At 35.8% G+C, this 27,073-nt stretch overlaps 2 protein-coding genes across 23 annotated transcripts in view; one reads left to right on the top strand and one right to left on the bottom strand.

The window, feature by feature from the left end:
- Nucleotides 1-27,073, bottom strand: part of Hs6st (heparan sulfate 6-O-sulfotransferase) — an 812,621-nt gene that overhangs the window by 163,688 nt on the left and 621,860 nt on the right. The gene's annotated exons all lie outside the window — the stretch shown is intronic.
- Rim (Rab3 interacting molecule) overlaps nt 1-27,073 on the top strand; it is a 272,945-nt gene that overhangs the window by 93,453 nt on the left and 152,419 nt on the right. For all 22 annotated transcript variants that reach the window (XM_067759666.1, XM_067759662.1, XM_067759664.1 and 19 more), the window contains 3 exons: nt 1,698-1,820; nt 3,328-3,654; nt 3,722-4,487. In XM_067759666.1, coding sequence (XP_067615767.1) covers nt 1,698-1,820; nt 3,328-3,654; nt 3,722-4,487 — 1,216 coding nt within the window. The remainder of the gene's footprint in view (nt 1-1,697; nt 1,821-3,327; nt 3,655-3,721; nt 4,488-27,073) is intronic.

Here is a 27,073-nt window from a genome sequence, read left to right as displayed (position 1 = left end):
CAGATATCATCGCATATCTCTGCTTAACTGGAAGAGCAATAAGACGTATTTCCTCGAAGTTGGAGGCGCAAGATACAAACATTTTACAACTCGAAGACAAAATTGATGCTGAGATTGAAACATTGAGAGGTCGTACACATGAGTTGCAACTAAATCACCCATTTATTCAACAGTTTAGTGATTCGAACGTTAGCAGAAGGTTGCAAATAAGAGGAATTGTACTAAATTCGTTACAATATGTATATACATATATCACTTTACAATTTATCACGTCAATACATTATACTTTGGAATAAATTTTAAAAAGATACGAACATATATATAAAAACTAAAAAGTAACAGAACACCACATGTCGTTTTATGATGGATCAGCGGAGAGGGTGGAACATATCCTCCTGGAATGTGACGCAATCTCAAGACGCAGGGCTAAGTTTATGGGCTCACCATGGCCATAATATTCCCACATTAAATCCCTAAAGCCAAGAGAACTGCAAAGATTCATCAAGGAGGTGATGTGAAGGAGGTGAGGGCAAAATAGACCAATGGTCGCAGTGCAAGCCTCAATAAATTATCTATCTATCTAACGGAGAAGGAACGAGCCAGTCGTAGTTGACTGTGTCAAAACAGGCCAATCTGCCCTAGCACCGTCCTATGATGAGTGTTAATGGAGTTCAGAACGGTGGTAGTGATATGCACTTTACGGATGTCTTGCTTATGGATAATCGAAAAATTTCGTTTAATTGAGGGAATCATAGCGGCTTAAAAAGTTTTGTTACTAACTAAAGGGATAATATCGGTAGATAAAGGCTGGGTTCCCGGTTTTTGGTAGTGGGTTTATCCTTGCCATTCTCCGTTATTCTGGAATGGCAAAGGCTTTTAATGACAAGTAGAAAAAAATGTGCTAGGCTGCTGATGCCCTCATGGCCAAGGTGTTTTGGCATCTGCATAAGTTTTCCCTTCTGGGACTATTGATATGGAATGCTTGACCTTTTCAATAGCTTTTCTAACCTCTGTTGAGGTAACGGTGAGGTGCGACTCGTCTTGCTTGTGTTTATGTTCCCGTTGATTTGGACGATATCGAGCATTGTCAATTGAAGTACGCATTGCAAATTAGCTACAGAGGGCACTCGTGCATTTCCTCGAGTCCGACAGACGAAATTCTGGCCGAATAAATTATTCAAATACTAACTAGTATGAATAACACCACAAAATTATAGTCGATGAATTATTCAAAAGCTGACTATTATGAATAACCCACAAAATTCAAATCAATGAACTAGAATGTTTGCTGACTACTTTGATTTTTGACTGCAGCGTACCTGTGTTTGACGCTTGCGAGCCGACAAAGCGTCTGTGGATCAATTCGTATACAACAAGAGCCATTAACTACACATCCGCGCAATCTGCACTCCTTAATATGGCTACTTTTGCCACATTCGACAACTTTATTCGCCTTCCTTACATAGACCTCCAATGGATTTGTCACTCGGTTTTTCTTTTTTTCTTTGATAATTATTTTGTCTTGCAGATCTCAAGCACACCTCGTCACTCCGTAGCCCCGGTAAACAATCGCTCTCCTTGAAACAGTTCGTACAATTTCCCTTGGCTGGTCGCTGTCTTTTCAGTTTCACTGATAGCTTTACATAAAAATCTAGTCTAATTTTGTGCTTTCATTCCAATTTTCTTTTCAACCACAGATAATTTGGGTCTGCATACTTTGCCGAAAAAAGCAAGAACTACTTTCAAAGACTGGCCAATGGATGAATAAAGGGCAACAGCAAGATAACTTTCTACGTCGTATTGAGCCTGATGGCAGCAGTGTGAGTATATTAGTCATATTTTAAATCGTAATAAAGCGGCTTGTTAAATCTTACATGTGGTAAGAATTTTGGTAATATCACTAAATAGACAAAACTTCGAAATCAACTCACTTCTGAGTTATGGCAGATATTTTAAATATTACATGGTGGAAAGGAAGAAAAATTTAATTGAAAATAAAAATAAGGCCCAGTTGCAGAGCGGCAAGTTTTGTTTTTTTGCTCCGAGTTAGTTTAAAAAATGTTTCAAAAATGTATGAGTTTATCCCTTCATGTCAGGTTAACTCTGAAAAAAGTTAACCTGCCGTTCTGCAAGTTGGCCTAAAATTATTATTATTGATATAACTCGATTTGAGAGGATTTTTTTTGGATTTGAAAAAAAAATGTATGTGTAATGTACGAATCGCAATTCCGTTCGGATCGAGTTACAGAATAAGGCCTCAGTTCATTCAACACCATGTCGACTGCTGAGTGGAATGGGAGTATAACATAATCCTGACTTACCAAATCCCGATAAATAAAAAATTTAAAATATAAAATCCCGAAACACAATCCCGACACGATGAAATCCTCACAAGTCATAACCCCGATAAGACCAAATCCCGACCATTAATAATCCTGACCCGACCAAATCCCGACATTAAATCCTGACAACATTTAAATTGAGAGATCCCTCATGATGTCATAAAAGATATACATCTTCGACACTTACGTGATCCAACACCGGCTACGCGATCCACAGTGGTTCTGCGCAGAACATCTTGTCGGGATTTTGCTTAGTGGGGATATTATACTGTCGGTACTTCGTTATGTCGTGATTTTGTTTTTGAAAGTTTTTGGGATTTTGGATTTTCGTGATTTTGAAAGTCGGGATTAGGAGGTGCACCCGTGTAAAATATCATCCTATCCTGGCTGTCATTTCGATAACACCCTATCTTCCATACTTATATATTGTATATATATTTTTCAAACGGACTCTTCAAACGAAATAAGAAATATGTCGTTCCTCAAAAGTTTTCTGACTCAGGAAGTTTTCGAAACTGCACCGATTGGGTAATATGAAACTCAGGGATCGTTTTGGTATATTTCTGAATATTAAAAACTGATAAGTTCAGGATATTATTCGGTGGGATGTGGGGTAAGCCTGCACCAAATATATGTAAATTTCAAATAATATAGAGTCATTTTCCGGTTTTCATACAACAATTCTATTCGTAATGAAAAACATCATAGGAATGAGTCCGTGCCAACCTTGGTTACCGTACCAATATTGTATAAGTTTTTTAGACGTACATCCAGATGTTTACATATGAAACCGCACAAGTATTGATGCTCATGACTTTTTTTAATTCTTATCTTAATAACGGTAGCACTCCCAACAGGAGCCTTCTTCAAATCGACGTTTGACTCAATCTGACAGCAGCGGTGTACCATCTGCAAGACTTAAAAAAATCCACCTTACATATAATTTATTTAAAAATCTTAATCAATTTTTATATTATTTGTGTAGGATATATCTCAACAAGCTATTATCGATCCCCAGGACACGCTCGATAAGCGACCAAAGCTAGAGCGAACACGCAGTGCTGCCGAAAAAGAGAACCTGCCCATGCAACGTACCGGAAGCGTGTTACGACGCCAGTACTCCCAACAGGAACCTCCTACAAGTCGACGTTTGTCGAATTCTGATAGTGGCGTCGATGTAAGTCCGGGACAGCAGAGTCGACGTCCTATAAATCAGCAGCAACAACAGCCGCATCAATATGGAACACAAAGTGGTTACCAAATAAGAGAAGGGCAGTGTCCATATCCCGAGGATGATCCACGTTATTACCAGGTAAAATTTAAAAGAAAACCCAGTTCAATACAGAAATTTTAAAGTTGACTGTCAATTTTGGTTGTAGGGTGAACTAGATGGACTTATGCGACAACATCCGCATCTCGCTCATCCCAGTCAATTGCAAAAGCAACAACAGTGTTCTCATCCGCAACAGCAGAGCCAGCAGGCACGTCAGCATCAGCAACAACAACCGCTGACGCAGCAAGTGCCATATCAACAACAGCAGCAACAAAAGCAACATCACCAATCCTATCAGGGGGTGCAAACACGCGCTAGTCCACCAAATCAGCAATACATGCAACAGCAACAACAACAGCAACATCCACAACAACAGCAACAGCTCGAAGCACAACGATCGCAAGCGCAAGTACATCAGTCGGCCGGTATGACACAGCAACGTCCATTGCAACAACAACAGCAACAACAACAAACACAACAGCAACATCAGCAGCAGTCACAGCAACGACAATATCAGCAAGAGCATCAACAATACCAGCAACAGCAACAACAAAAACAAAGACTTCCACACCAGCACTCATATAACCCTCAAACGGCACATTTAACAGCGCCATCTGTGGGAGGCGGAGGAGGCTTAGTTGGAAGTGGGTCATATCAAAAGGCAGCGCATTTGTCACGAAATCTCACCATAAGCGGTGATCATGCAATGGAGAACACAGCTTATTCACAACAGCCACAACAACAACAGCAACAAAGACCAATAGTGGGCGATCGGTATGGACCCCCGCAGCAGCAACGCTCTTTCAGCAGCTCCGAAGAAGAGATTCAAACACATTTGTTGGCGCCACAATCCGCTGAATATGATTATGATGGTAAGTTTGCTCGTTTTGTCCAATTTTATTAAATTTTGCACCCTTACTCTCCATCTGCTTCCCGTACTAAACACAAACACTTTAAACTTTTTCTTAAAAATTTGTGACTAAGTATTCTTCATGCTTACACACACTTAATAAAAAAAACATCATAAATATTATTGCATTTATTCAAAATTTCAAAGCCTTTTGTTGTTGAAAAAAATATATATATAATTACGGATTCGCTACGCATTTATTTGTATCGTCGACGCCGCGATGAAAACTGGTAACTCCATCCAGCACAATGTTAGAGTAGAACTAAAAAACTTAATTAATGAAAACTACAATCGGGACTCTAAGTTCCAAAATTTCCGGAGTACTTAGGGAGCTTTGTATAATTTTGTTGGAGTTATCAGGATTTATTTATTTTTTTTAGTAATTTTCAGAGATTCGGGATTTTAAGCACACATTCTTCTTTTACCACTATATGCCGAACCATCTCCCCTCCATCAACACAGAAAAAGACGTTTTGGGTGAGAAGTGGAGGTACCAGCTCCTATCGCGGCCTCGGAGGTATAGAAAAAATTAATAAAAAGCAAATATTCGAAGTTCGAATAGTACACAAACACGCCAATTCATTATTAATTGTATTTCAAATTTTTTGGTATCCGTGAAATTGGTTTGTTGTCCCATACCTTGGGAATAGACCTCTCTTCTCAATATTATTTATTAAATATTTCTCTTAACTAATAAATGGATGAACGTACCGCGTTTTAACCTTGCCCAGCTGTGTATGCTCACTAAAATACAATTCAGTCCGTCCGCTCATATGTATCAAAGAAAAGAATAATTCTATCGAAATTAATTATTTTTATTTATTGAAGCCATGACTACTTATTCCACTTTTTGGAAAATAACAAAATTTAAATTTAATTTAGAATCTTCGCTGCTAGATACCTTAGAGTGAGATCCCAGGGACGCAAACGTGACTAATTTTCTTATTAGCAAAGGGTAATTTTGGTGTTACCTAGAAATGCGTGCATGTATCAAGAGAAGTTTTGTTTGCTAAAAGCTCCCATTTACAGAACTTATATAAAATTATTTTTTTAGTCCATGGTCCAAACAACGGTTCCTTCACAAAGGATACAAAATTCGAATCAATTATTTCGCGAATTACAAATGTCTCTTGGCGGGTCTTAGCTACATTTAAGTACATCCAGCCATAACCGGAGCTTCATGCTAAATTGTAGAAGGATCACTTCGTAATGCCGGTTGAATGACGCAATTAAATTAGTGGACAGGAATACGCCGTAGGGCGGATGTTATTACCTCTGATGTGGATGCTGGTCATCAACAAACTGGACATTCCACTTGCAGACCTGGTAGCAAAGAACATAACGTTAACGACTGCAGCGAGGCTCAGCTTTAACGCAGACCATACCGCCATAGTAGTATATTGTCATCACTTACAGTACTAACAGGCTACCTGATGCCGTATCTCCATTTCGAAGGAGCTCTTAGAGCCACAAAAGAGATGGAAGTTTGGTACAAGGGTGCCCAAATGGCGGACGCGGCGATACACGTGTACACCGATGTTTCCAAAGTATTGGAAGGAGTACGGTCTGCGGTATAATGTGGTGAATCGAAAATAAACAGATCCTACAAGCTGCCAGAGCACTGTAGCGCTTTCAGACGGTAGCAATAACCGTTACCAAAGCTGTAGAAACACTGTAAGAAATGGCTTGAACTGCAGCCGCGTCAATTTTTATATTGATAGCCAAGCAGAAATTATAATAATAAGTGTGTAAAATTTAGGCACTCCTTATTCAATCCCAGGGCATATGAGAATAGATGGTATTGAAAAAGCCGATGAACTAGCTAAAAGAAGGCATCTCTAGAAGACGTCCAAATTAGATCGGCGAGAATAAGGGAAGATGAGAGTTGCACATGATCGACCAGTCTCAAGTGCAGGGCTGTAAAGTTATGAAAGTTTTACAAATATCGATAAGAAGTGGTTATTTAATAACAAAATCGTTATAGTTATAGATTCGCCACTATATCGATCTCGAAAATCGTTAAAAAAGTTAGTGAATTCGCCTACAGGAGTCACAGTGTAGCTAGTTTTTGACGAATATATTCCATACAGTCAACTTTTTATAGTTTTTCGTGAGAGTCCAGATGTGAAGATATGACTTATGAAAACTATCTAATACCAAAAACCAATATTCAGTATATATATTTCAGGGAACTATCGTTAGCTTGATAACCCTCACATATAGATGTGTGCAGATAAGAGCTGGAAAGAATCTATTATAGTATAATAATATTCATGATAGGGATTAGATATTTGTTTTTGTTCAGTAAAAGTTATTGTACACAATTTTTTCATTTTTATCAATTAAAAAAATAATAATTCTCCTAGCTCGGGTGTGTAGGTTTTTATACTCAGTTGAGCAGAGCTCACAGAGTATATTAAGTTTGATTGGATAACGGTTGGTTGTACAGGAATAAAGGAATCGAGATAGATATAGACTTCCATATATCAAAATCATCAGGATCGAAAAAAAATTTGATTGAGCCATGTCCGTCCGTCCGTTCGTCCGTTAACACGATAACTTGAGTAAATTTTGAGGTATCTTGATGAAATTTGGTATGTGGGTTCCTGAGCACTCATCTCAGATTGCTATTTAAAATGAACGATATCGGACTATAACCACGCCCACTTTTTCGATATCGAAAATTTCGAAAAACCGAAAAAGTGCAATAATTCATTACCAAAGACAGATAAAGCGATAAAATTTGGTAGGTGAGTTGAACTTATGACGCAGAATAGAAAGTTAGTAAAATTTTGGACAATGGGCGTGGCACCGACCACTTTTAAAAGAAGGTAATTTAAAAGTTTTGCAAGCTGTAATTTGGCAGTCGTTCAAGATATCATGATGAAATTTGGCAGGAACGTGACTCCTATTACTATATGTACGCTTAATAAAAATTAGCAAAATCGGAGAAGGACCACGCCCACTTATAAAAAAAAAATTTTTTTAAAGTAAAATTTTAACAAAAAATTTAATATTTTTACAGTATATAAGTAAATAATGTCAACATTCAACTCCAGTAATGATATGGTGCAACAAAATACAAAAATAAAAGAAAATTTCAAAATGGGCGTGGCTCCGCCCTTTTTCATTTAATTTGTCTAGGATACTTTTAATGCCATAAGTCGAACAAAAATTTACCAATCCTTTTGAAATTTGGTAGGGGCATAGATTTTATGATGCTAACTGTTTTCTGTGAAAATGGGCGAAATCGGTTGAAGTCACGACCAGTTTTTATACACAGTCGTCCGTCTGTCCTTCCGCATGGCCGTTAACACGATAACTAGAGCAAAAATCGACATATCTTTACTGAACTTAGTTCACGTACTTATCTGAATGCACTTTATCTTGGTATAAAAAATGAACGAAATCGACTATGACAGTGCCCACTTTTCCGATATCGAAAATTACGAAAAATGAAAAAAATGCCATAATTCTATACCAAATATGAAAAAAGGGATGAAACAAGGTAAGTGGATTGGTTTATTGACGCGAAATATAACTTTAGAAAAAACTTTGTAAAATGGTTGTGACACCTACCATATTAAGTAGAAGAAAATGAAAATTTTGCAGGGCGAAATAAAAAACACTTGAAATCTTGGCAGGTATTACACATATAAATAAATTAGCGGTATCCAACAGATGATGTTCTGGGTCACCCTGGTCCACATTTTGGTCGATATCTGGAAAACGACTTCACATATACAAATACCACCACTCCTTCTTAAAACTCTCATTAATACCTTTAATTTGATACCAATATCGTACAAACACATTCTAGAGTCACCCCTGGTCCACCTTTATGGCGATATCTCGAAAAGGCGTCCACCTATAGATTTAAGCCACACTCCCTTTTAAAATACTCATTAACACCTTTCATTTGATACCCATATCGTACAAACATATTCTACAGTCCCCCCTGGTCCACCTTTATGGCGATATCTCGAAAAGGCGACCACCTATAGAACGAAGGCCCACTCCCTTTTATAAATACTCATTAACACCTTTCATTTGATACCCATATCGTACAAACAAAGTCTAGAGGCACACCTGGTCCACCTTTATTGCGATACCTCGAAAAGGCGTCCACCTATAGAACTAGGGCCCACTCCCTTTTAAAATACTCATTAGCACCTTTGGTTTGATACCCAAACTTATTCTAGAGTCACCCCTGGTCCACCTTTATAGCGATATCTCGAAAAGGCTATACAACTACCACCACTCCCTTTTAAAACCCTAATTGATACCTTTAATTTGATACCAATATCGTACAAACAAATTCGAAGGCCACTTCTGGTCCACCTTTATGGCGATATCTCGAAACGGCGTCCACCTATGGAACTAAGGATCACCCCCTTTTAAAATACTCATTAACACCTTTAATTTGATACCCATATCGTACAAACAAATTCTAGAGTCAACCCTGATCCACATTTATGGCGATATCCCTAAATGGCGTCGACCTATAGAACTATGGCACACTCACTCATAAAATACTCTTTAATGCCTTTCATTTGATACACATGGCATACAAACACATTCCAGGGTTTCCCTCTGTTCATTTTCCTACATTGTTATTTTCCCTTATGTTGTCACCATAGCTCTCAACTGAGTATGTAATGTTCGGTTACACCCGAACTTAACCTTCCTTACTTGTTTAGTATATATTATTTTTTATAATATATTTTATATATATATTAGTTATTCATATTTAATATATATGTATTTAAGCTTAAGCTTATTTGTAGGTATATAGGGCCGATTTGATAAAAGTATTTTAGAGGTACTTACAACTCGACATAACTAAAAGGATCAATATATTCAGACCAATTCTAAATATTCTCACGGAATTTTGTTCTCGCGGATTTTTTTATTCCCGCGGAAAAATTCCTCCAATTCTGTTCTCCTAGGGAGAACAATAATTGGGGAATAGGAATTTCGAATTTTCGAAGTCAGCTGTTTTGTCAATTGAAATTTCGTTGCACATTTCTTATTTTGTTTAAAAAATTAAAAAGTTTAATTACTGTTGCAAATTTGTTGCAAATTAAGAAATAAAATATAAACAATGCACAGTATTTATTGCATTTCATGTGGTATTCACTGAAATGAGTAATGAATTGGTGCCACAGCAACGTCAACAGCGGAACATAAGAAGAAGACGGCCGCATAACACAAATCTGCCGGAGTTGCCTGCTTTCATTCAGCAAAGCAATTTTCTGGCGGCCAAGTTGAGTTGAATTCGTCCTTCGTCAATCTCTATTTAAGCCTTCTCAAAAATCTTTGCGCAATTTCTGGATGGCTGCATCAAATATACGAAGAGCTCTTCCGTTGCTTATGATATACTTTTCGACTTAAAATAAAGAATATTGTGGTTGTAGTTGTTGTTGTATTAACAGTGAGAATATTGTGGTAGAATGTACATACATATTTTAGCACAAATTTGTACAAATAAGTGTTCTTTCTTAAAAGAACTAATTTCCTTTAACTATTCTGATGCATTCCCTTTAATTTAACAAGTGAAAAAACTCCTATGAAATGGCAGAGAAATCTCCCTCTCCCTCACATTCATAATACCTACATTTCTCCCATAACCGGTTTCCGCTTTTTCGAACATTGTTCAGAATAGGAGGAAAGGGAGAAGTGAAAAAACTCACAAGGAATTTTTATTTAGAATACGAGGAATGGGAGAAGGGAAAAAACTCGCACGGAATTTTCGTTTAGAATTGGGCTGATTGTAGTAAAAAATTTGTTGGTGTCGAAATTGAGAGAAATGCAACAGAAAGAGGCTGTCTTTTATAGAAGAACCAGACGCATCTGACAACCCTGGCGGAAAAAAATGATAAAAAAAAATTAATTAATTGCTCACCATTTTTAAAAACGAATAAAGAAAGTTATGCAGCGTAAGTGATCATACATTTGTAGGAGAAGTTTTCTCTCCGGGACACAGTCCATAATTCTCATACAAACGTCATTATAGGGTGTGACTTTAATCGTGTCGGGAGTAAGGTGACCGGATCATCGATGTGAAAATACGAGCATCTCCCCCCTCTATATCAAAACTGTAATAAAATCTGAGCTTTTTTTTTTTATTAAATTGAGGTTTGTAGGACGTGTTTTCGGTGAATTTATACGGTTAAGTAATTTTGGAGAATAATTCCTCAAATGTTGATAAATTAGAGGGAATAATAAAATAGGTTCCAAATAAAACAGGGAATTCACTAAGAACGTAACAAATCTTTATTAGAAGATATAAAGTACACTGAAACAGTACTTATTTTGTTTTGTTGATTTTCCGACAGGGTGGTTAAATGATGTATATTGGAACGAGTTTCCGTCATCCCTTGTCAAATTTGGTTTTGAGACAAACCGATTTCGGCGTTGTGCCATCATCAGTGTCGATTTTCGTTCTGGTCTGTTGTTTTTGTTTCTCCTGTATTTATAGTTCGTGGGTAAATGAGCAGGTATTGTCAAGATTGATGCTTGTGTGTATTTAGTTATGTGCATGTGCTGTGTGTTCATTCAGAACCGAGGGTGGTTTACTATTCGATTTTTGTGGCTGACTGGGGTAGGTAAAAATCCATGATTTTAGTCGTTTGACCTTCTTTCTGGGTTTGTTGTTTGGGTGTGTTAATTGTTTTGTGTTTATTTGTTGTTGTGTGTTTGTCTGTTGTTGACTTTGTTTCTTGTAAACAAGTTTTAAAGGCTCGAATATTGTGTCAGAAATTGTGTTTATCTGTTTGTTTATTATTCTACCGTCGAATGTTTTCTGTTTGTAGATTTCCATGTTTTCGAGTACGTTGAGATGTCGGCCTTTTGATTGTATGCGAAGAACCCTAACTGTTTTATTGATGTTTGCTGGGGAACATTCATTCTCGACCATGTGATTCGCGAAGTTAAACTCGGGTAAACTGTTTGGATTCCGTATTTTTTTGTTGTAATCTCCGATATGTTCTCTGAACCTCGTTCTTATTTGCCGTCCTGTTTGTCCTATGTAACTATGCTGGCATCCGCAGGTAAGCTTGTATACGCCGTGGCTGCTAAACGGATCCTTTGAGGTAGTGTTAGTTCTTAGTTTTCGCCCTAGATTGTTCGATGTTTTGAGTGCTGTGTTAATGTTGTATTTTTAAAGAAGTTTGCCAATTTATATGTTGCTTTTCCAGTATATGTCATAGTCGTCCAGCTCTTATTTTCCTTTTCATTAGTTCTTTTTGGTTCTCCATTTGTCCTTCTGAGCTTATCTATTAGTGTTTTTTTATATCCGTTGTTTGCAGCGATATTATATATGACCTCAAGTTCCCTCTTATATGCCTCCTGTGTAAGAGGTGTTCTTTCAAGTCTATGTACCAAGTGCCTTAATGCTGCATTTTTATGCGGGGGCGATTTGAGATATTGTGTATTATTGTGTCGGTGGCCGTTGGCTTTCTATATATGTCATAGTTAAATCTTTTGGCTTCTTTATCAATATATATCGTGAGATCTAGATAGTTGATTACTCCGTCTTTCTCGGTTTCGATTGTAAATTTTTTATTTCGTTGCTGCTTGTTGAGGCACTCCAGTACAAGATCTTCGTTATTAGTAGTTAAAAAGCATTTTATGTCATCCACGTATCTAGCATAAAATGACACGCCTAATTTGGAATTCATCTCCTGTATGTACTTTTCTTCCAGATTTTGCAGGAACACTTCCATAAGAATTGCTGATGTGGGGCTTCCCATTCCAAGACCGTTTGTTTGTCTATATACTTTATTGTTGAATTGAAAATAGTTTTGACGAAAAGTGGTTCTTAGGATATTTATGATTTGCATACTTTTCACTTTGTTTTTTGTATTATGAACTATTGTTGAGCAAACTATATCCAAAGTGGTATTGATGGGTATAAATCTTTTACGTCAAAAGATACCAATTTGCTTTTCCTTGTTAGCTCTACGGTCTCAAGTCTCTCTATTAGTTCTGTTGTGTTAGCTATTGCATATTCGTTCCTTAGCTCCAGAGTATCTTTCAATATCGTTTTTAAATATTTGGACAGTTTGTAACATGGTGCCGATTTAAAATTAATGATGGGCCTCAATGGCGTGCCCGCTTGTGGATCCACAAGGGGAAGCCAAAGGAGCAGAAAAGGAGCATCCGCTCTCCATGGTATCAACTCTAAAATCTTTTTTCGCAGCTGAAGCTACTTCCGGTTCCTTTTATCTTCCTTATTCAGAGAGGGCAGAACTTATCGCACACACTCTAGTAAAATATTATACCTTAGTGATTTATTACTGCTTCTGGAACTTTCCTTCTCAGCATCAGGTGAATGAGAGCGTACTATGTGGATACAGCTTGTTTGAATTGGTTTCGAATTCTCAAGATAGGCTCTGTGAAACCTGACGGAGCTGGTAATGTGGCTTAACGTCTTAGCCGATTTAGATTATTGCTACATTTATTGTAGTTCATAACAAAAAATATCCAAAGTTTATGTATGTCGGAGACTATTCTCTAGTACATATTTGCACGTGCATATTTTTTCGTGCTCTAAAGGAACCCAGTAATAATAATAGTTATTTATGTGCACATATGGTAATTTTGATTATTTTCTTCAGAGATAGTAAACACTTCTTAAGTTTTATTTATTTAATAAAAAAATTTTTTTTGTTTTTAATTTTCTGAAGTGTATCAGAATTTTTTGATTTTGGAATTTTGTTCTACTTTTTAATTCGTATTAATGTTTTTTTCGAAACTCGACTTTTTTCAAAGTTATAAAACTTTTGGTTTAGCTATACAAGTTAAACTTTTCTTTATAATTCGGGATGGCGTCGGCCGTTTTTTCTAATTTTTGGCACACTTGTTAGTGATCCCGTTAACATTATCCGTATTATTTGTAAAAGTTATGAATAAAAATAAATATATAAATTTCCTATGTTACCTTGTGAGACTGAATAACCAAAAACCTCTTGCACAACCAGGGATTTCTTCTTTTCTTCCACTAACAATAAGGAAGCATGATTTTAATTTTTAGCCGAGGTCAGTTCTATCTAAGCTCATATCTTATTAGTTAAGAGCAAGCTGTATTGCCGCTTGCATTCGGATTGTGAAGTCCTTAAGCGTGTACGGCGCATGGAAGTGGCTGGGATATCACTTATCCCACCACAAATTCAAGCCACTTTTTTTTTCGAAGAGATCTAAGGCCGAGCTTCTCTTCCAATTTGCGTCGTGCTCCTCTTGATTTTCCCTACAAATTGGCCGGACGGGACCTACATGTTTTATGCCGACTCCGAACGGCATCTGCAAGACAGATGAGTTTTCACTGAGAGCTTTTCATGGCAGAAATACACCCGGAGCGCTTGCCAAACACTGCCGAGGGGCGACCCCGCTTAGAAAAATTTTCTTCTAATTGAAAAACCTTATTTCTAAAATTTTGATGTTGCTTTGCCCGGGAGTTGAACCCAGGGCATACGGTGTGATAGGCGGAGCACGCTACCATCACACCACGGTGGCCGCTTTACTGTTTAAATTTTGAAGGTCATGTTAAAGAAAATTTCTTAGCGACTTCATGGTTGAAACTATTGCTAAGGAGATTCATCTGGATTCTGAATACTGCACCACTCCAGATGACTGACTTTCAATAAAATTTATTATTAGCTAGATATCAAGTTCATTGTGTATTGAAGTGAGAAACACGCAGCATGCATAACTTCAAAATTCGGTAAATTTGAGTTAGTGCCTTCTTCATCTAGCTCTATGTATGTATTTCATCAGGCGCTCTTCCCGCTGTTTCGATTGCTGAAAACTAGCCATTATAGTGTTTGCTATTGCCTATGGCTATGACTGCTACTAAGCAAATAGCAAAGAACCAAAAGCAGAGCGTTGAAGGAAAGCAAATGAAGTGGGTAGCTGTTAGAGACTTGCAACGTTGTAACTGATTCAGTAATTGTATGTTTGTCTCGAGATTTTTTTGTTCAGTTGCCTTTTAAAATGCCTATTTGTTTCTTAGCAGTGTTCGAAATTTAGTGCAATGGTAGTAGACTTACTGCAACAACAAATTGAACAACACACTTTAGCCCTTTTAGCTCTTTTTCAAAGTTTTCTAACAGATATAGCTATGAATTTCTCAACTTTTGACAACCCACACCCGGCGAGAAAATTTATCAAATTTATGTAAGGTTATTTATACAAGTTTGATATTTCATTTACAATTTTTATAAACGTACGCGGTTCATAAATTTTTTAAATTAATGCTGAAAGCGCGATATCGAAATCATAAGAAAATGCTCATAATTTTACTTTATTTTCCCACTGTAAGCTAAATTTGATTTTGATTAATTAAAATATATACTTTCCTGATGAATGCATTAATTGAAACGCGCAAGGATTTCATGAGCATTTCTTTAAGGGTCCAAGAAATTGATATTAAATAAAACAAGTAATGACGGGACTGTCTTCGGCTGTGCCGAAGACTTCATACCTTTCATGACTGCGGCTGAACAACAATCTTATCCCATTCGTAATCTCCAAATAATGCGCTGTATAAGATAAGAAATATATAGTGAACAGATGTACATACCTAAACGATTTTAAGATAAATGGCTGAAAACCCCCTTATCTGAACGATCGGTTGTATGGGATATATATGTGGCGGTGCAGTTCAAGTTTTCAGAACAAAAGTGTTGCTTAGCAACTAACATTTACATTTTATATTGTTCAACAAGTGTTCATAGTTGAGTCAGTCATTAAATATTTTTCATTGTGAAATAATAAAATACATTTATATTTAAATTTCAATGGGAAATATTTATTCTTTATTTTCCTATATATATCATAGTGTACAAGTACAAGTGTGTTGATTTCTTTCTGACAGGCACTCGCTTAAGTGGGCATAACGGGCAAATCTGGGTTGCCATTGTTGTTTCGGTTGAAAAAGGTCAATTAGGGTTCTGTGCAGAGACGTAAAAGATTGAGACAGGGTTTATGTAGTCACAAAAGTGTTGCTCCTGTTCCACAGCATTTTAATTTTATATCATGGCGAAAAGTGTTCAGTTCAGAGTTATTGATTTTCATTAAAAGTTTATTTTATTACGGAGGGTTACTCCTTTAATTGTAAAAAGCAGAGAAAACGTAGAGTTTTTCAAATTATTGTGAAAAACTTTTTAATTTGAATTTCTGTACCCAAGTTCACTATGAAAACTGAAAAATGTACACTTATTGAAAACTCATTTGCACACATAATTTACACTTTGAATTTAATTGTGTTTTTATGCACAAAATTTTGAAACTAAAAACAAAATTTTCACTTGTCAGAAAAAATAAAGAAAAAACTGCCTTATGTCAAAAAACCCTATCGAAATACAAAATGGCTTGTTTGTTTTTAATGAACTACGTTGAATTTTTCTTGTATTTCGTTAGTTTTTTCAAATATAGTTCACATACTTTCACCAGTATTGAAACCTTATCGGCTCCCTCGACAAAAAATATAAGAGAAAATACAAGAAAAATACATAGAAAATAAAGTAGCGTCATATAGGAGTTTGATTTGTTTGCAATTACAGCACCATTATATTTGCAGGAGGCTTTCACAGCTACAAAAATTAAGGCGGATTTAAACAGACGCTTTGGTTGTGTTGCATTCATTAATTCATCTGTCGGGCGAAGTATCGAAAAATTTACATAAATGCTTTGGTTGCGTGCCTACGCTAAACTATAATTCAAAAAACTAACGAAATACAAGAAAAATACAACCTTTCATTAAAAAAAAACGAGCCAGTTTGTCTTTCGATAGGTTTTTTTGACATTCGGCCGTTTTTTCATTATTTTTTTCAGACAAACGAAAGTTTTTTTTTAGTTTGAAAATTTGGTGCATTAAAACACAATTAGAATCAAGTTTCTTGTGAAAAAAGTGAACCATTAGAGAAAGAAATAATTTGCTCGTGTTATTTGCATTGTTTTATTGTTAAAAATGTTAATGTAAAAATAAAATGTAAAACATAAACAAAAACATGACAAACTCGCTAATTATGGGGGAATAGTGGCCTCGCTTTTTCATGATAGAAATTGTTTTTGTGTTTTGAAGTTCCGATAAAGTTTCGTTAGTTTTTTTTAGCTTGAAATCCAAGCAAAAATAAAGTAGTGTCATATATGCTTTTGAAGTGACCAAAGCGTTTTATATAATTTTGCCCTTATGCATTTGTGTAAACAGCCTTAGAAGTGAAATTTTTCCATGTTACACGTGTGGCGCTTTATATTTTGACTCTAATTTAAATACATTTTGCTTTCCGTATGTTTCCGCATTGTTGGAGGCTACAAATCTAGTATTCTTATTTCCGCGGAAATATATGCAACTATTACATCTGTAAATACTACAAAGTTTTATTTAACTATTAAATGCAACTCAGCTTGAAGTACTCTTATGTACCAAAAATGCAACTCTAGACCTGAGATTTGCATCAGGTGAGCGAGGCTGTTTGTAGTTTTGACGTTTATCGCTTAGTTGACACACTTGGTATAGGTACACTATGATATATATTATACATAGCTCCGATCGAAAAGATTTTTACAGGAAATCTTCTATGATATATTAGAATATATATCACCAAGTTTAACGTTTTTATATTGGAAATTAAGGGAGAAATGGCTAAAAATATTTCTATCTGAACGATCGGTTGTATCCGATATATATTATATATAGCTCCGATCGAAATGATTTTTTCATGAAATCTTCTACGATATATTATAATAAATATCACCAAGTTTAATGTTTTTATATTGGAAATTAAGGGAGAAATTGCCAAAAATCGTTCTATCTGAATGATCGGTTGTGTGGGATAGTTATATACTATACACATATAGCTCTGATCAAAGTGATTTTTTCAGTAAATCTTCTATGATATATTAGTATAAATATCACCAACTTTAACGTTTTTATATTGGAAATTAAGGGAGAAATGGCTAAAAACCTTTCTATCGGTTGTATTGGATATATATTATATATAGCTCCGATAGAAATGATTTTTTCATGAAATCTTCTATGATATATTAGAATAAATATCACCAAGTTTAATGTTTTTATATTGGACAGTAAGGGAGAAATGGCCACAAATGAACGATCGGTTGTATGGGATAGGTATATCCTATATACATTTAGTTCCGATCAAAGTGATTTTTTCAGGAAACCTTCTATGATATATTAGAACAAGTATCACCAAGTTTAACGTTTTTATATTGGAAATTAAGGGAGAAATTGCCAAAAATCTTTCAATCTGAACGATCGGTTGTATGGGATATAACTATATATAGCTCCGATCAAAGTGATTTTTTCAGAAAATCTTCTATGATATAATAAAATATATATCACCGAGTTTCATGTTTATACTTTGTAAATTAAGGGAGAAATGGCCAAAAATCTTTCTATCTGAACGATCGGTTGTATTGGATATAACTACATATAGCTCCGATCAAAGTGATTTTTTCAGGATATCTTCTATTATATTAGAATATATATCACCGAATTTCACGTTCATACTTTCTAAATTGCGGCAGGAATGACCAAAATCGTCTTATATGAACAATCGGTTGTATGGGAGATATATATGTATTTATATTTATTCAATACTGTCTATGAAAGAACATTTCTTACAGACTAATAACCATGGTGTAGGTTACAAAATGAAACATACCTGCTTAAAATAAGAGAGTAAAATATTCAAAAAAGGTTGTTTTCCCAAGGAAAAATCAAGGGGAATACTCTGAGATAGAATATTAAATTCGCGCATAGATCTTGCAAGAGGAGCATTACTGGCAAATTTAGTTTTGACTTTTTTCCAGTAAAAAGGATAGGTGACGCGAAGATTTCGCCTTGGAATGTTAAAAGTAATCCTTTCCACAAGATAAGGACAATCTATCGTACCATGAATAACATTAAACATGAAAGTCAAAGATAAGATTGACCTACGTGTTTCGAGAGATTGTAGGTCAAGTAGCATAATACGGGATGCATAGGTTGGAATGGGAGTATCAAATTTGAGGGACCGTAAAGCGAAATTAATGAACACCTTTTGAATACGGTTTATTCTTTTTATTGATATCTGGTTATACGGCCTCCAGACAAAAACTGCATATTCAAGGTTTGAGCGAACAAAAGTTATATACAACATTTTAAGAGTATAAGGGTCTGAGAACTTGGTGCAGTTCCGACGAATAAAGCCTAGAACAGAGTAGGCCTTCGCAATGATGAAATCAACATGTTTGTTAAAAGACAGTTTCGGGTCAAAAAAAACTCCTAGGTCCTTTACTTCGACAACATTCTGAAGGACAGTATTAGAAACGTACGTACTTCGAAAATGCAAAATTTTAGCAAATGTCATTTTAAAACATTTCTTTATGTTTAAAGGGAGACGAAAACGAAGACACCATGAATGAATAGCGTTGATATCGCATTGAAGCTTTGCTTCATCAGAGGCATCTTGGACTTTGGCGAATATTTTGAGGTCATCGGCATAAAATAAAAAATTTGCGAAGGCAAAGCAGCTACTAATGTCATTGATGAACAGAACAAATAGTAGAGGGCCTAAGACGCTCCCTTGCGGTACCCCAGAAGAGGCAATGAAAGGTTGTGAGAACACACCATCAATGGTAACAACACAACGTCTATCAGTGAGATACGATTTTATCCACTCCAAAAAGCTGGAATGGAAGCCCATAAATGCTAGTTTTTTAAGTAGTACTATATGAGAAACTTTATCAAAGGCTTTTGAGTCTGTATATACACAGTCAACCTGTAATCCAGCCGAAAAGGCAGTATTGCAGTAGTCGGTGAACACAGCTAAGTTCGTGGCTGTGGGCCGCCCTGGTACAAAGCCATGCTGATTATGACAAATAAGCGACTTGGTTGCAAAGAACAATTTGTCTTTTACGATGCACACAAAAAGTTTTGAAACGGAAGAGAGCTTCGAGATCGGTCTATAGTTCCGAACATCATTCTTTTTACCAGATTTCAAAATCGGAACTATGTGTTCTACTTTCCAATCATTAATGAAAGTACCTGATGAAAGAGATAAATTAAACATTATTTTAAGAGGTTCGATGAGAGCTGGGCATTTCTTTAGCAAAATCGCCGATAGGCCATCAACGTCGGTCTCAGACGAAGGCTGACTTCACTGAAGCAATCTCTATGTCGTCAACAGATAATACAAGAGAACCAAAATTTAGGTAAGAGCTAAAGTTCTAAGAAAAGTTTGCAGAAGAGGAATTCTCATCAGTAGAAAAGTTTGACTTAAAAAAATCAGCAAACAGATTAGCTACCTCATTGGGCCCTTCAGCAGATTTATCGTCGAGAAAAACTGACGCGGGAATAAAAGAACGAGACCGCCTGGATTTGATATAGGTCCAGAAATAGTTCGGATTACTTTTAATGCTGCGCTCAGCACAGTGAATGTAATTCTTGTATAGAAACTTATCTAACCGGTTAAATTTGCCAGCAAAGTACTTATATTTATTATAAAAATAAATATTCCTTGTTTGAAATTTTTTGTGAAACTTATTAGTCATGCAAAAAATTTTTAAAATTAGAAAAGCAATTATTAACATTTGAATATGAAAAAAGAGCAGTCCAATTGACTTCTTGTAATGAATTATTTAAAAGAGTAAAATCACAATTATTGTATTGGAAAGCAATCACATCACTAGTATTTTGACTAGTAGAAATGTATTCATAACAATTAATACTTATATTTAAAGGTACATGATGCTTGTCACATTGACTTAAAGGCAGCAAGCATTCCGAAATATTGTAATTAATATTATCGCTGACAAAAATGAGATCTACGATTTTGTTTAATTTGTTAAAATACAGATTGATTTGCTTAAGATTAAGACTTAGCATACAATCAATAAAGTATGTCTCGTGAGAGGCAGTTACATTGGATGGCGAAAGAAATGAACGACAAGAACTTTTAGACCAGTGGACATTACTTAAATTGAAGTCTCCTAAAATGCACAAATTATCATCCATTACATTGTTTTCTGCCAGAGATATAATGTTATCTGCATGCATTTTATAAAGTTCATGATTACAATTCGGAGGGATGTAAGAGGCCACAATATAGAAGGATCTGGAAGAGTCTTTCAGACAGACACATACCTGATCAAGTAGAGTCGCCGTTATTAAGCGTAATTAAATTACTGCGATACTTTCGTTGAACAGCGATAAGAACGCCTCCGCCCCTGCGAGAGCCAGTTTTGGAAGGATCTCTGTCCTTGCGAAAGACATCTTATATGTAGAGGTCGAAAAATTCGCCATCAAAAAAGTCTGAATTTAGCCAAGTTTCGACTATAACAAAAATATCAAAGTCCATTTGCGCATTAAACGAGTTAACAATATCCGCTTTCGTTCTCAAACCGGATGCGTTTTGAAAATAAATTTCAAGATTAGAAGTGATAGTGGATGACGTAGGCAATTTATTTCCGATGTAGGACTCCATTAGGTTTTGGTGCTGTCACTCCACGTTTCTGGAAAAAAGGCTTGATTTTAACATTTTTAGGCCACGCTGATGCATTAAGGACCTTGTCGCTGTATTTAGCAGGTAGACCAAGTTTAAAATTAAACCACTTTCGAGATGAGTTATCGCCAGTTTTCTTAACCAACTTGAAACACAGGAGTTCCCCAGCTGCGATGCCAATATGTTGAGAGACGTACTTAATAATATCATCACTAGTAACAGACGAGGTGAATGACGATAAATGGAACCAAGAGTTACGAACGGCTACGTTGAGATCGGTGTTATTATTAGTGCCTAACACAACAGCTGATTTTTTGTGTTTGTTATTTTTCACTGTCCCTGTATTTGAGCTAATTGCTTTCTTGCTTGCATTTGCAGTATTACTCAAATCGGGAAAAGGCAATGAGTTTTTAAAAAACCGCATATCAGCGAGCGCAGTGTCTGAATTTGTTCTAATGCGAATATTAGTAGTAGGCAAATTTGATGACAAATTTCCAGCAGCATCAGCAACAACAGTAGTACTCTTCTCACTGTCACTAACAACAAGTAATGAGTGCTTCGAGCTCTTTGCAGTTTATTGTGCTTGCTGGGAATGAGTTCGCTTAAGCTTATTAGAGTTGGGTGAAGGTTCATTACCCTTTGCTTTAGAGCGCGTAACTCTATCATTTGCACTTTTCACATCAGAAGCAGTAAGATTGGTGTTACAAGCACTATTAACACCCACAAGAACGGACTTAATTTAACTCAATGATGAGAATGCTTTTTCGAGAGTAGATATATATGTTGGAATGTTTGTATTTACACAAATATCACATCTGTATAATAGATTTAAATTCGATTTTAATAGTTTTATACAATGCGAGTTTAATTTCGACAAATGTCTAATATAATACAAAAATACATCCTTGTGCCAAATTTCATTGAGATATCTCAAAATTTAAGGGACTAGTTTGCGTTCAAACAGACAGACGGACGGACGAACAGACGGACATGGCTATATCAACTCAGTTCGTCGCCCTGGTCAATTCGGTACACTTAATGGTGAGTCTATCTTCTATATTTTTCAACGTTACAAACATCGGACCAAAGTTAATATACCTTTTCATGTTCGTGAAAGGTTTAATTAACAAAACTTGCACACTGCGACGACTATTACGACATGAGTTTCACTTCTTCATCAGCAAACTTTTCGGGAGCTGAGTTTTGAAATCTCCAACTTTATACATACTAGCGTAAAGGCAGATGCCTTTATCCCTTTATCTACTCAGCCATATGTATGCTCCACTGAACGCTTTGGTGTTGGTCTCTAAGTATTGCCTTTTTGTTGCTATTCCTTTTATACAGAATAAAGTACTAATGTATAATATGTATATCTTTTTAATCCAAATTGTGTGGAATATTTCCAGGAGCGTTCAACAGAACTGATTATTAGCGATGCTTACGCATTTCACTATTATATTAATATTATTTATGTGTATTAATTAGCGCGACTGGCTCATATTGTTTTATAACATTTTTTTGTTATTGATATTAGAGAAAAATTACAACGGGGATGGTTAATAGGACATATTTCTGAATTTTACTTCTTCATCTCAGAAATGCTGAAGAAAAACTTGCAGGTTTAGTTTATGGTAGCAGCACGGCAAAATCTCAAAAGAAATTTCATAAAGTAAATGAATAATAAAAACGAAAAATACTTATTTTCAAATAAAAAATTTTCAAATTTGGTCTAGATTCCGCGATTATACGTTAGCTGCTGAGTGGAATATCACAATATCTCGGCCATTGTTTCGAAAACGCCTACTCGCAAAAAATTCAGTACAATTTACTGCGTTTTCTAACTGGCGGCCGATATCGGGTGATATGGCCGTCACATAGCCGTCGGTATAACTTCACAAAAGCTACTCAGCATTTCTCCAATCTATTACAGTTTTCAATGATTCACTGCACAATGAAAACTTTCTTGTCCGAACCCTGTTTCTTAGTTGTTGTTTGATGTTGCCATCTTCACTGACCTGAAAACACAATTGGCAGTCACATACATAAACATTTTTTAAATGTGTTCCGTAAAAAGGCTATAATTTATCTAATACAACTGCGAATAGAAAATCATAAGCAACAAAAATAAAAGCAGCGTGAAGAGTAACAACGGCTGTAATACTTGCATAGCGGAACTTCTGGTTTTGGCGCAATTTTTCGCCAAACAAAAACAAATCGTTTACTGAAGGTGACGCGGTTAAAAAAAAAACATAAAAATTCAAAAAATTGCAGTCCTTTTGCCAAACGCGTAATCTCCGCTATCAGCCAGCAACGTCAACTGCATTCCTACTTATGGCACATTGCACATAGCACAATTTTATTTGTATGTATGCATGCATGTATTAACCCACCAAGTAGTAAAAACCCAGTAATAAATAACAGTGAAGCAATGTTTGGTTTGATCTCCGCTGTTAACTAAATCATGCCATTGCTGTTGTGTTGTTGTAATAGGAAATTCGGGGTTTGCTGCATTCATTCGCATAACATGGCCTAGCCTGCGTAGCCGCTGCGTTTTCTTTTCTCTCCAACACTCCCAGAGCCGCTTCATCTGATGTTGTCATGGTCCATGCTTCTGCTCTAGAACATGATTTTCCTTTGCCGAGAGAGGACTTTACTTTGCAATTGCCTACCTAGTCTAAAACAGCATTTATTGACAAGAGTAATTCTTCGCTAGATTTGAAGGCTGATGTTGTTTGTGTTAATGCTGGTTCCTAATTAAACGAAGTCGTTTACTATATCGAAATTATTGCTGCCAACAGTAGCGTGGTTTCCAAGGCGCAAATGCGATTACAGCAAATACTTCGTTTTATCCTCATTCACCATCAAATAAATCTTTTCCGCGGCGGGGGTGTTCGGACCGATGATATCAATGACATCAGCATACGCCAGTAACTTCACTATTTTATAGAGTATTATTCTAGAGCGGTTAAGTTCTGCAGCTCGTATAATTTTCTCCATAAAATTAAAGAAATCGCACGGTAGGGGGTCACCCTGTATCAGAGAGCTCCTTCCCAATTCAGATTGAATTGATGGTTTTGCTCTGCGTCCTTTTGCACAGCTATACAAGTTTTGCAGGGAAGCCAAATTCAGACATACCGGCATGTAGGCAGCTTATTTTCGTGCTGTCGAAGGCGGTTTTAAAATCGACGAACTAGTGATGTGTGTCAATTGTTTTTTCGCGGGTTTTTTCCAAGATTTGGCGCATTATGAAAATCTAGTCGATGGTAGACTTACCAGGTCTGAAGCCAGGTCGCACAATACACTTGGCAGAACCTTATATGCGATATTAAGAAGGCTGATTCCACGATAGTTGGCGTAGTTTACAGGATCCCCATTCTTGTAGTCGGGCATGCACTCATCCGGCCATATTTTGCAAATAAGCTGATGCATGCGCTTTACGAACTCCTGGCAAGCCATAATAAGACTACAAAATTTATTCCGTTTGGAAATACCGCCTTAAGAGCAAGCAGGAGTGACATTCCACGGCATATTTACCAAATTGAATTCATAATTGTGGCCATTTGGAATTTTTTTTACCACGTAAAATAATATTTTTTTTTTCACCAAATTTTTGAAAATCGTTATTTTAAATATTAAATCTTTTATGTAGCCTTGTAAATAACACTTATTCGGTGCAGTAAAAATTAAAAAAAATTTATTATTAAAGTCATACTCGACATTCATTTTTATCGTTCGAAAAGGTTTGAGGATTGGTATTTAAAAAACAAAAATTATACAAATTAATTATAATTGATTTGTAATCCTTTTACGTTTCGCTGTAACTGCAGCTTCTACTATCAGTGGTTATTCCCGAAAAGACGGTTTTGCAATGTTTATGAAAAATTATTTCCTCGGTACGATATAGAACCCTACCACTTACCACCTTTTGTACTACGAATAATATGATGATTTTAATCTTAACACCTTCTGAAACTGCGTTCCCGGAATGGCACACTAATTTTATACGACATCAAGTTATAAGACCTATTGAGTTTAATAAGCTTCCATTAAAAAGTATTTTGTCATATGATGACTTATCTGTCAAAATACTTTTCAATGAAATTTGCGATTTCAGTGGAAAAAGTTCTGTAGTGTTTTTCACGCGCAACTCGGATAATACATACTACAACGCTTTCAACTAATTTATTGTTATATACTTATTATAAGATGCTAATACATATATGTAGACATTGTTACTATTGGAATTGGCAAATTTAGGCGTAAATCTTGTATAACACAGCGAGTAATTTTTTCTCATGTGAACCAAAATTTCTATCATATAAGAACATTTATTCACTTCAGTAAGTGACAGTGAAACTGTATGCCTTTATGAAATTTTTCGTATCATATATGTAGTGGTGACTATGAATGTGAGTGATGGGTTTTTACTCGGTTGAAACTCACGTTTGTGGGTTTTGAGTGAGTTCCCGAAATAATTTTTCAACGATACAATTTCTCTTAGGACTATATTTTAAATGAAATGTGGTTAGCTACAATTCTTAAATGTGTTTTATTGAATACCAATTACGTAAGTCGAAGACCGAGACAAATTACCAGAACATTAGTGAAGGAACCGTTTCCTGCCTAAACTCTCCACCTCACTCATTTTATACCACATGTTTACTATAAACATGTAATGTGGCCTACGCCAGGACCAAACTATTTTGACTTTCTGATATTCAGTGAGGCACCTACTTTCATTAAGGTTGAAATTATTTTAATTTACTGCCTACTAGCATGGCCGTCATAGTTAGAGGTATTCACCATATCTCTCAGTAATAGTTTTTAGAGCAAATGGTGGGATAGGAGTGAAATTAAAGTTATGTCGGAAAACGTTAATTGTCCAGTGTTTTACCTTACTTTTACATCAGAAATTTACTACTGGGTATACGCGTTCTGCATGCATTTAATACTGTGCCAAAAATATTTTCTTTGTTATAATTTGAATTCTTAAGTTTAGTTATTTTTTATAAGAAATGGTAAAACATTTTGCTGTTATATTACTAACATTTCTTGACTCAGAATACAAATACATATGTATATCATATAATGATTTTGAACTACCCCCTCCAGTTGTTTCGTAAACTTTCGCTTTTTATACTCAGCTGAGCAGAGCTCACAGAGTATATTAACTTTGTTCGCATAACGGTAATCCGTAACGGCATAAACTAATCGAGATAGATATAGACTTCTATATATCAAAATGATCTGGGCGAAAAAAGAAATTCATTTAGCCATGTCCGTCCGTCCGTAAACACGATAAATTGAGTAAATTTTGAGGTATCTTGATGAAATTTGGTACGTTGGTTCCTCGGCGCTTATCTGAGAGCGCTATTTAAAATGAACGAAATCGGAATACAACCACGCCCACTTTTTCAATATCGAAAACTTCGAAAAACCAAAAAAGTGCGATAATTCATTGCCAAAGACGGATAAAGCGATGAAACTTGGTAGGTGCGTTGACCTTATGACGCAAAATATAAAATTAGTAAAATTTTGGTAGAGAAGAAGGTAATTTAAAAGTCTTGCAAGCTGTAATTTCGCACTCGTTGAAGATGTCATTATGAATTTTGCAGGCACGTTACTCTTATTACTAGATGTGTGCCAATTAAAAATTAGCAAAATGGGATGACGAACACGCCCACTTTTCAAAAAAAAAAATTTATAAGTCAAATTTTAACAAAAAATTAAATATCTTTACTGTATATAAGTAAATTATGTCAACATTCAACTCCAGTAATGATATGGTGCAACAAAATACAAAAATAAAAGAAAATTTCAAAATGGGCGTGGCTCCGCCCTTTTTCATTTAATTCGTCTAGAATGCTTTTAAGGCCATAAGTCGAACAAATCCTTGTGAAATTTGGTAGTTACATAGATTCTATGACGAGAACTATTTTCTGTGAAAATGGGCGAAATCAGTTGAAGCCACGCCCAGTTTTTATACACAGTTGACCGTCTTTCCTTTCGCTCGGCCGTTATCACGATAACTTGAGCAAAA

This window comes from Eurosta solidaginis, chromosome 1, assembly GCF_040869045.1.
Source record: "Eurosta solidaginis isolate ZX-2024a chromosome 1, ASM4086904v1, whole genome shotgun sequence".
Classification (NCBI taxonomy): Eukaryota; Metazoa; Arthropoda; class Insecta; order Diptera; family Tephritidae; genus Eurosta; species Eurosta solidaginis.
Note: the sequence above shows the minus strand (reverse complement) of the source record. Positions and strands in the feature narration are given on the sequence as shown.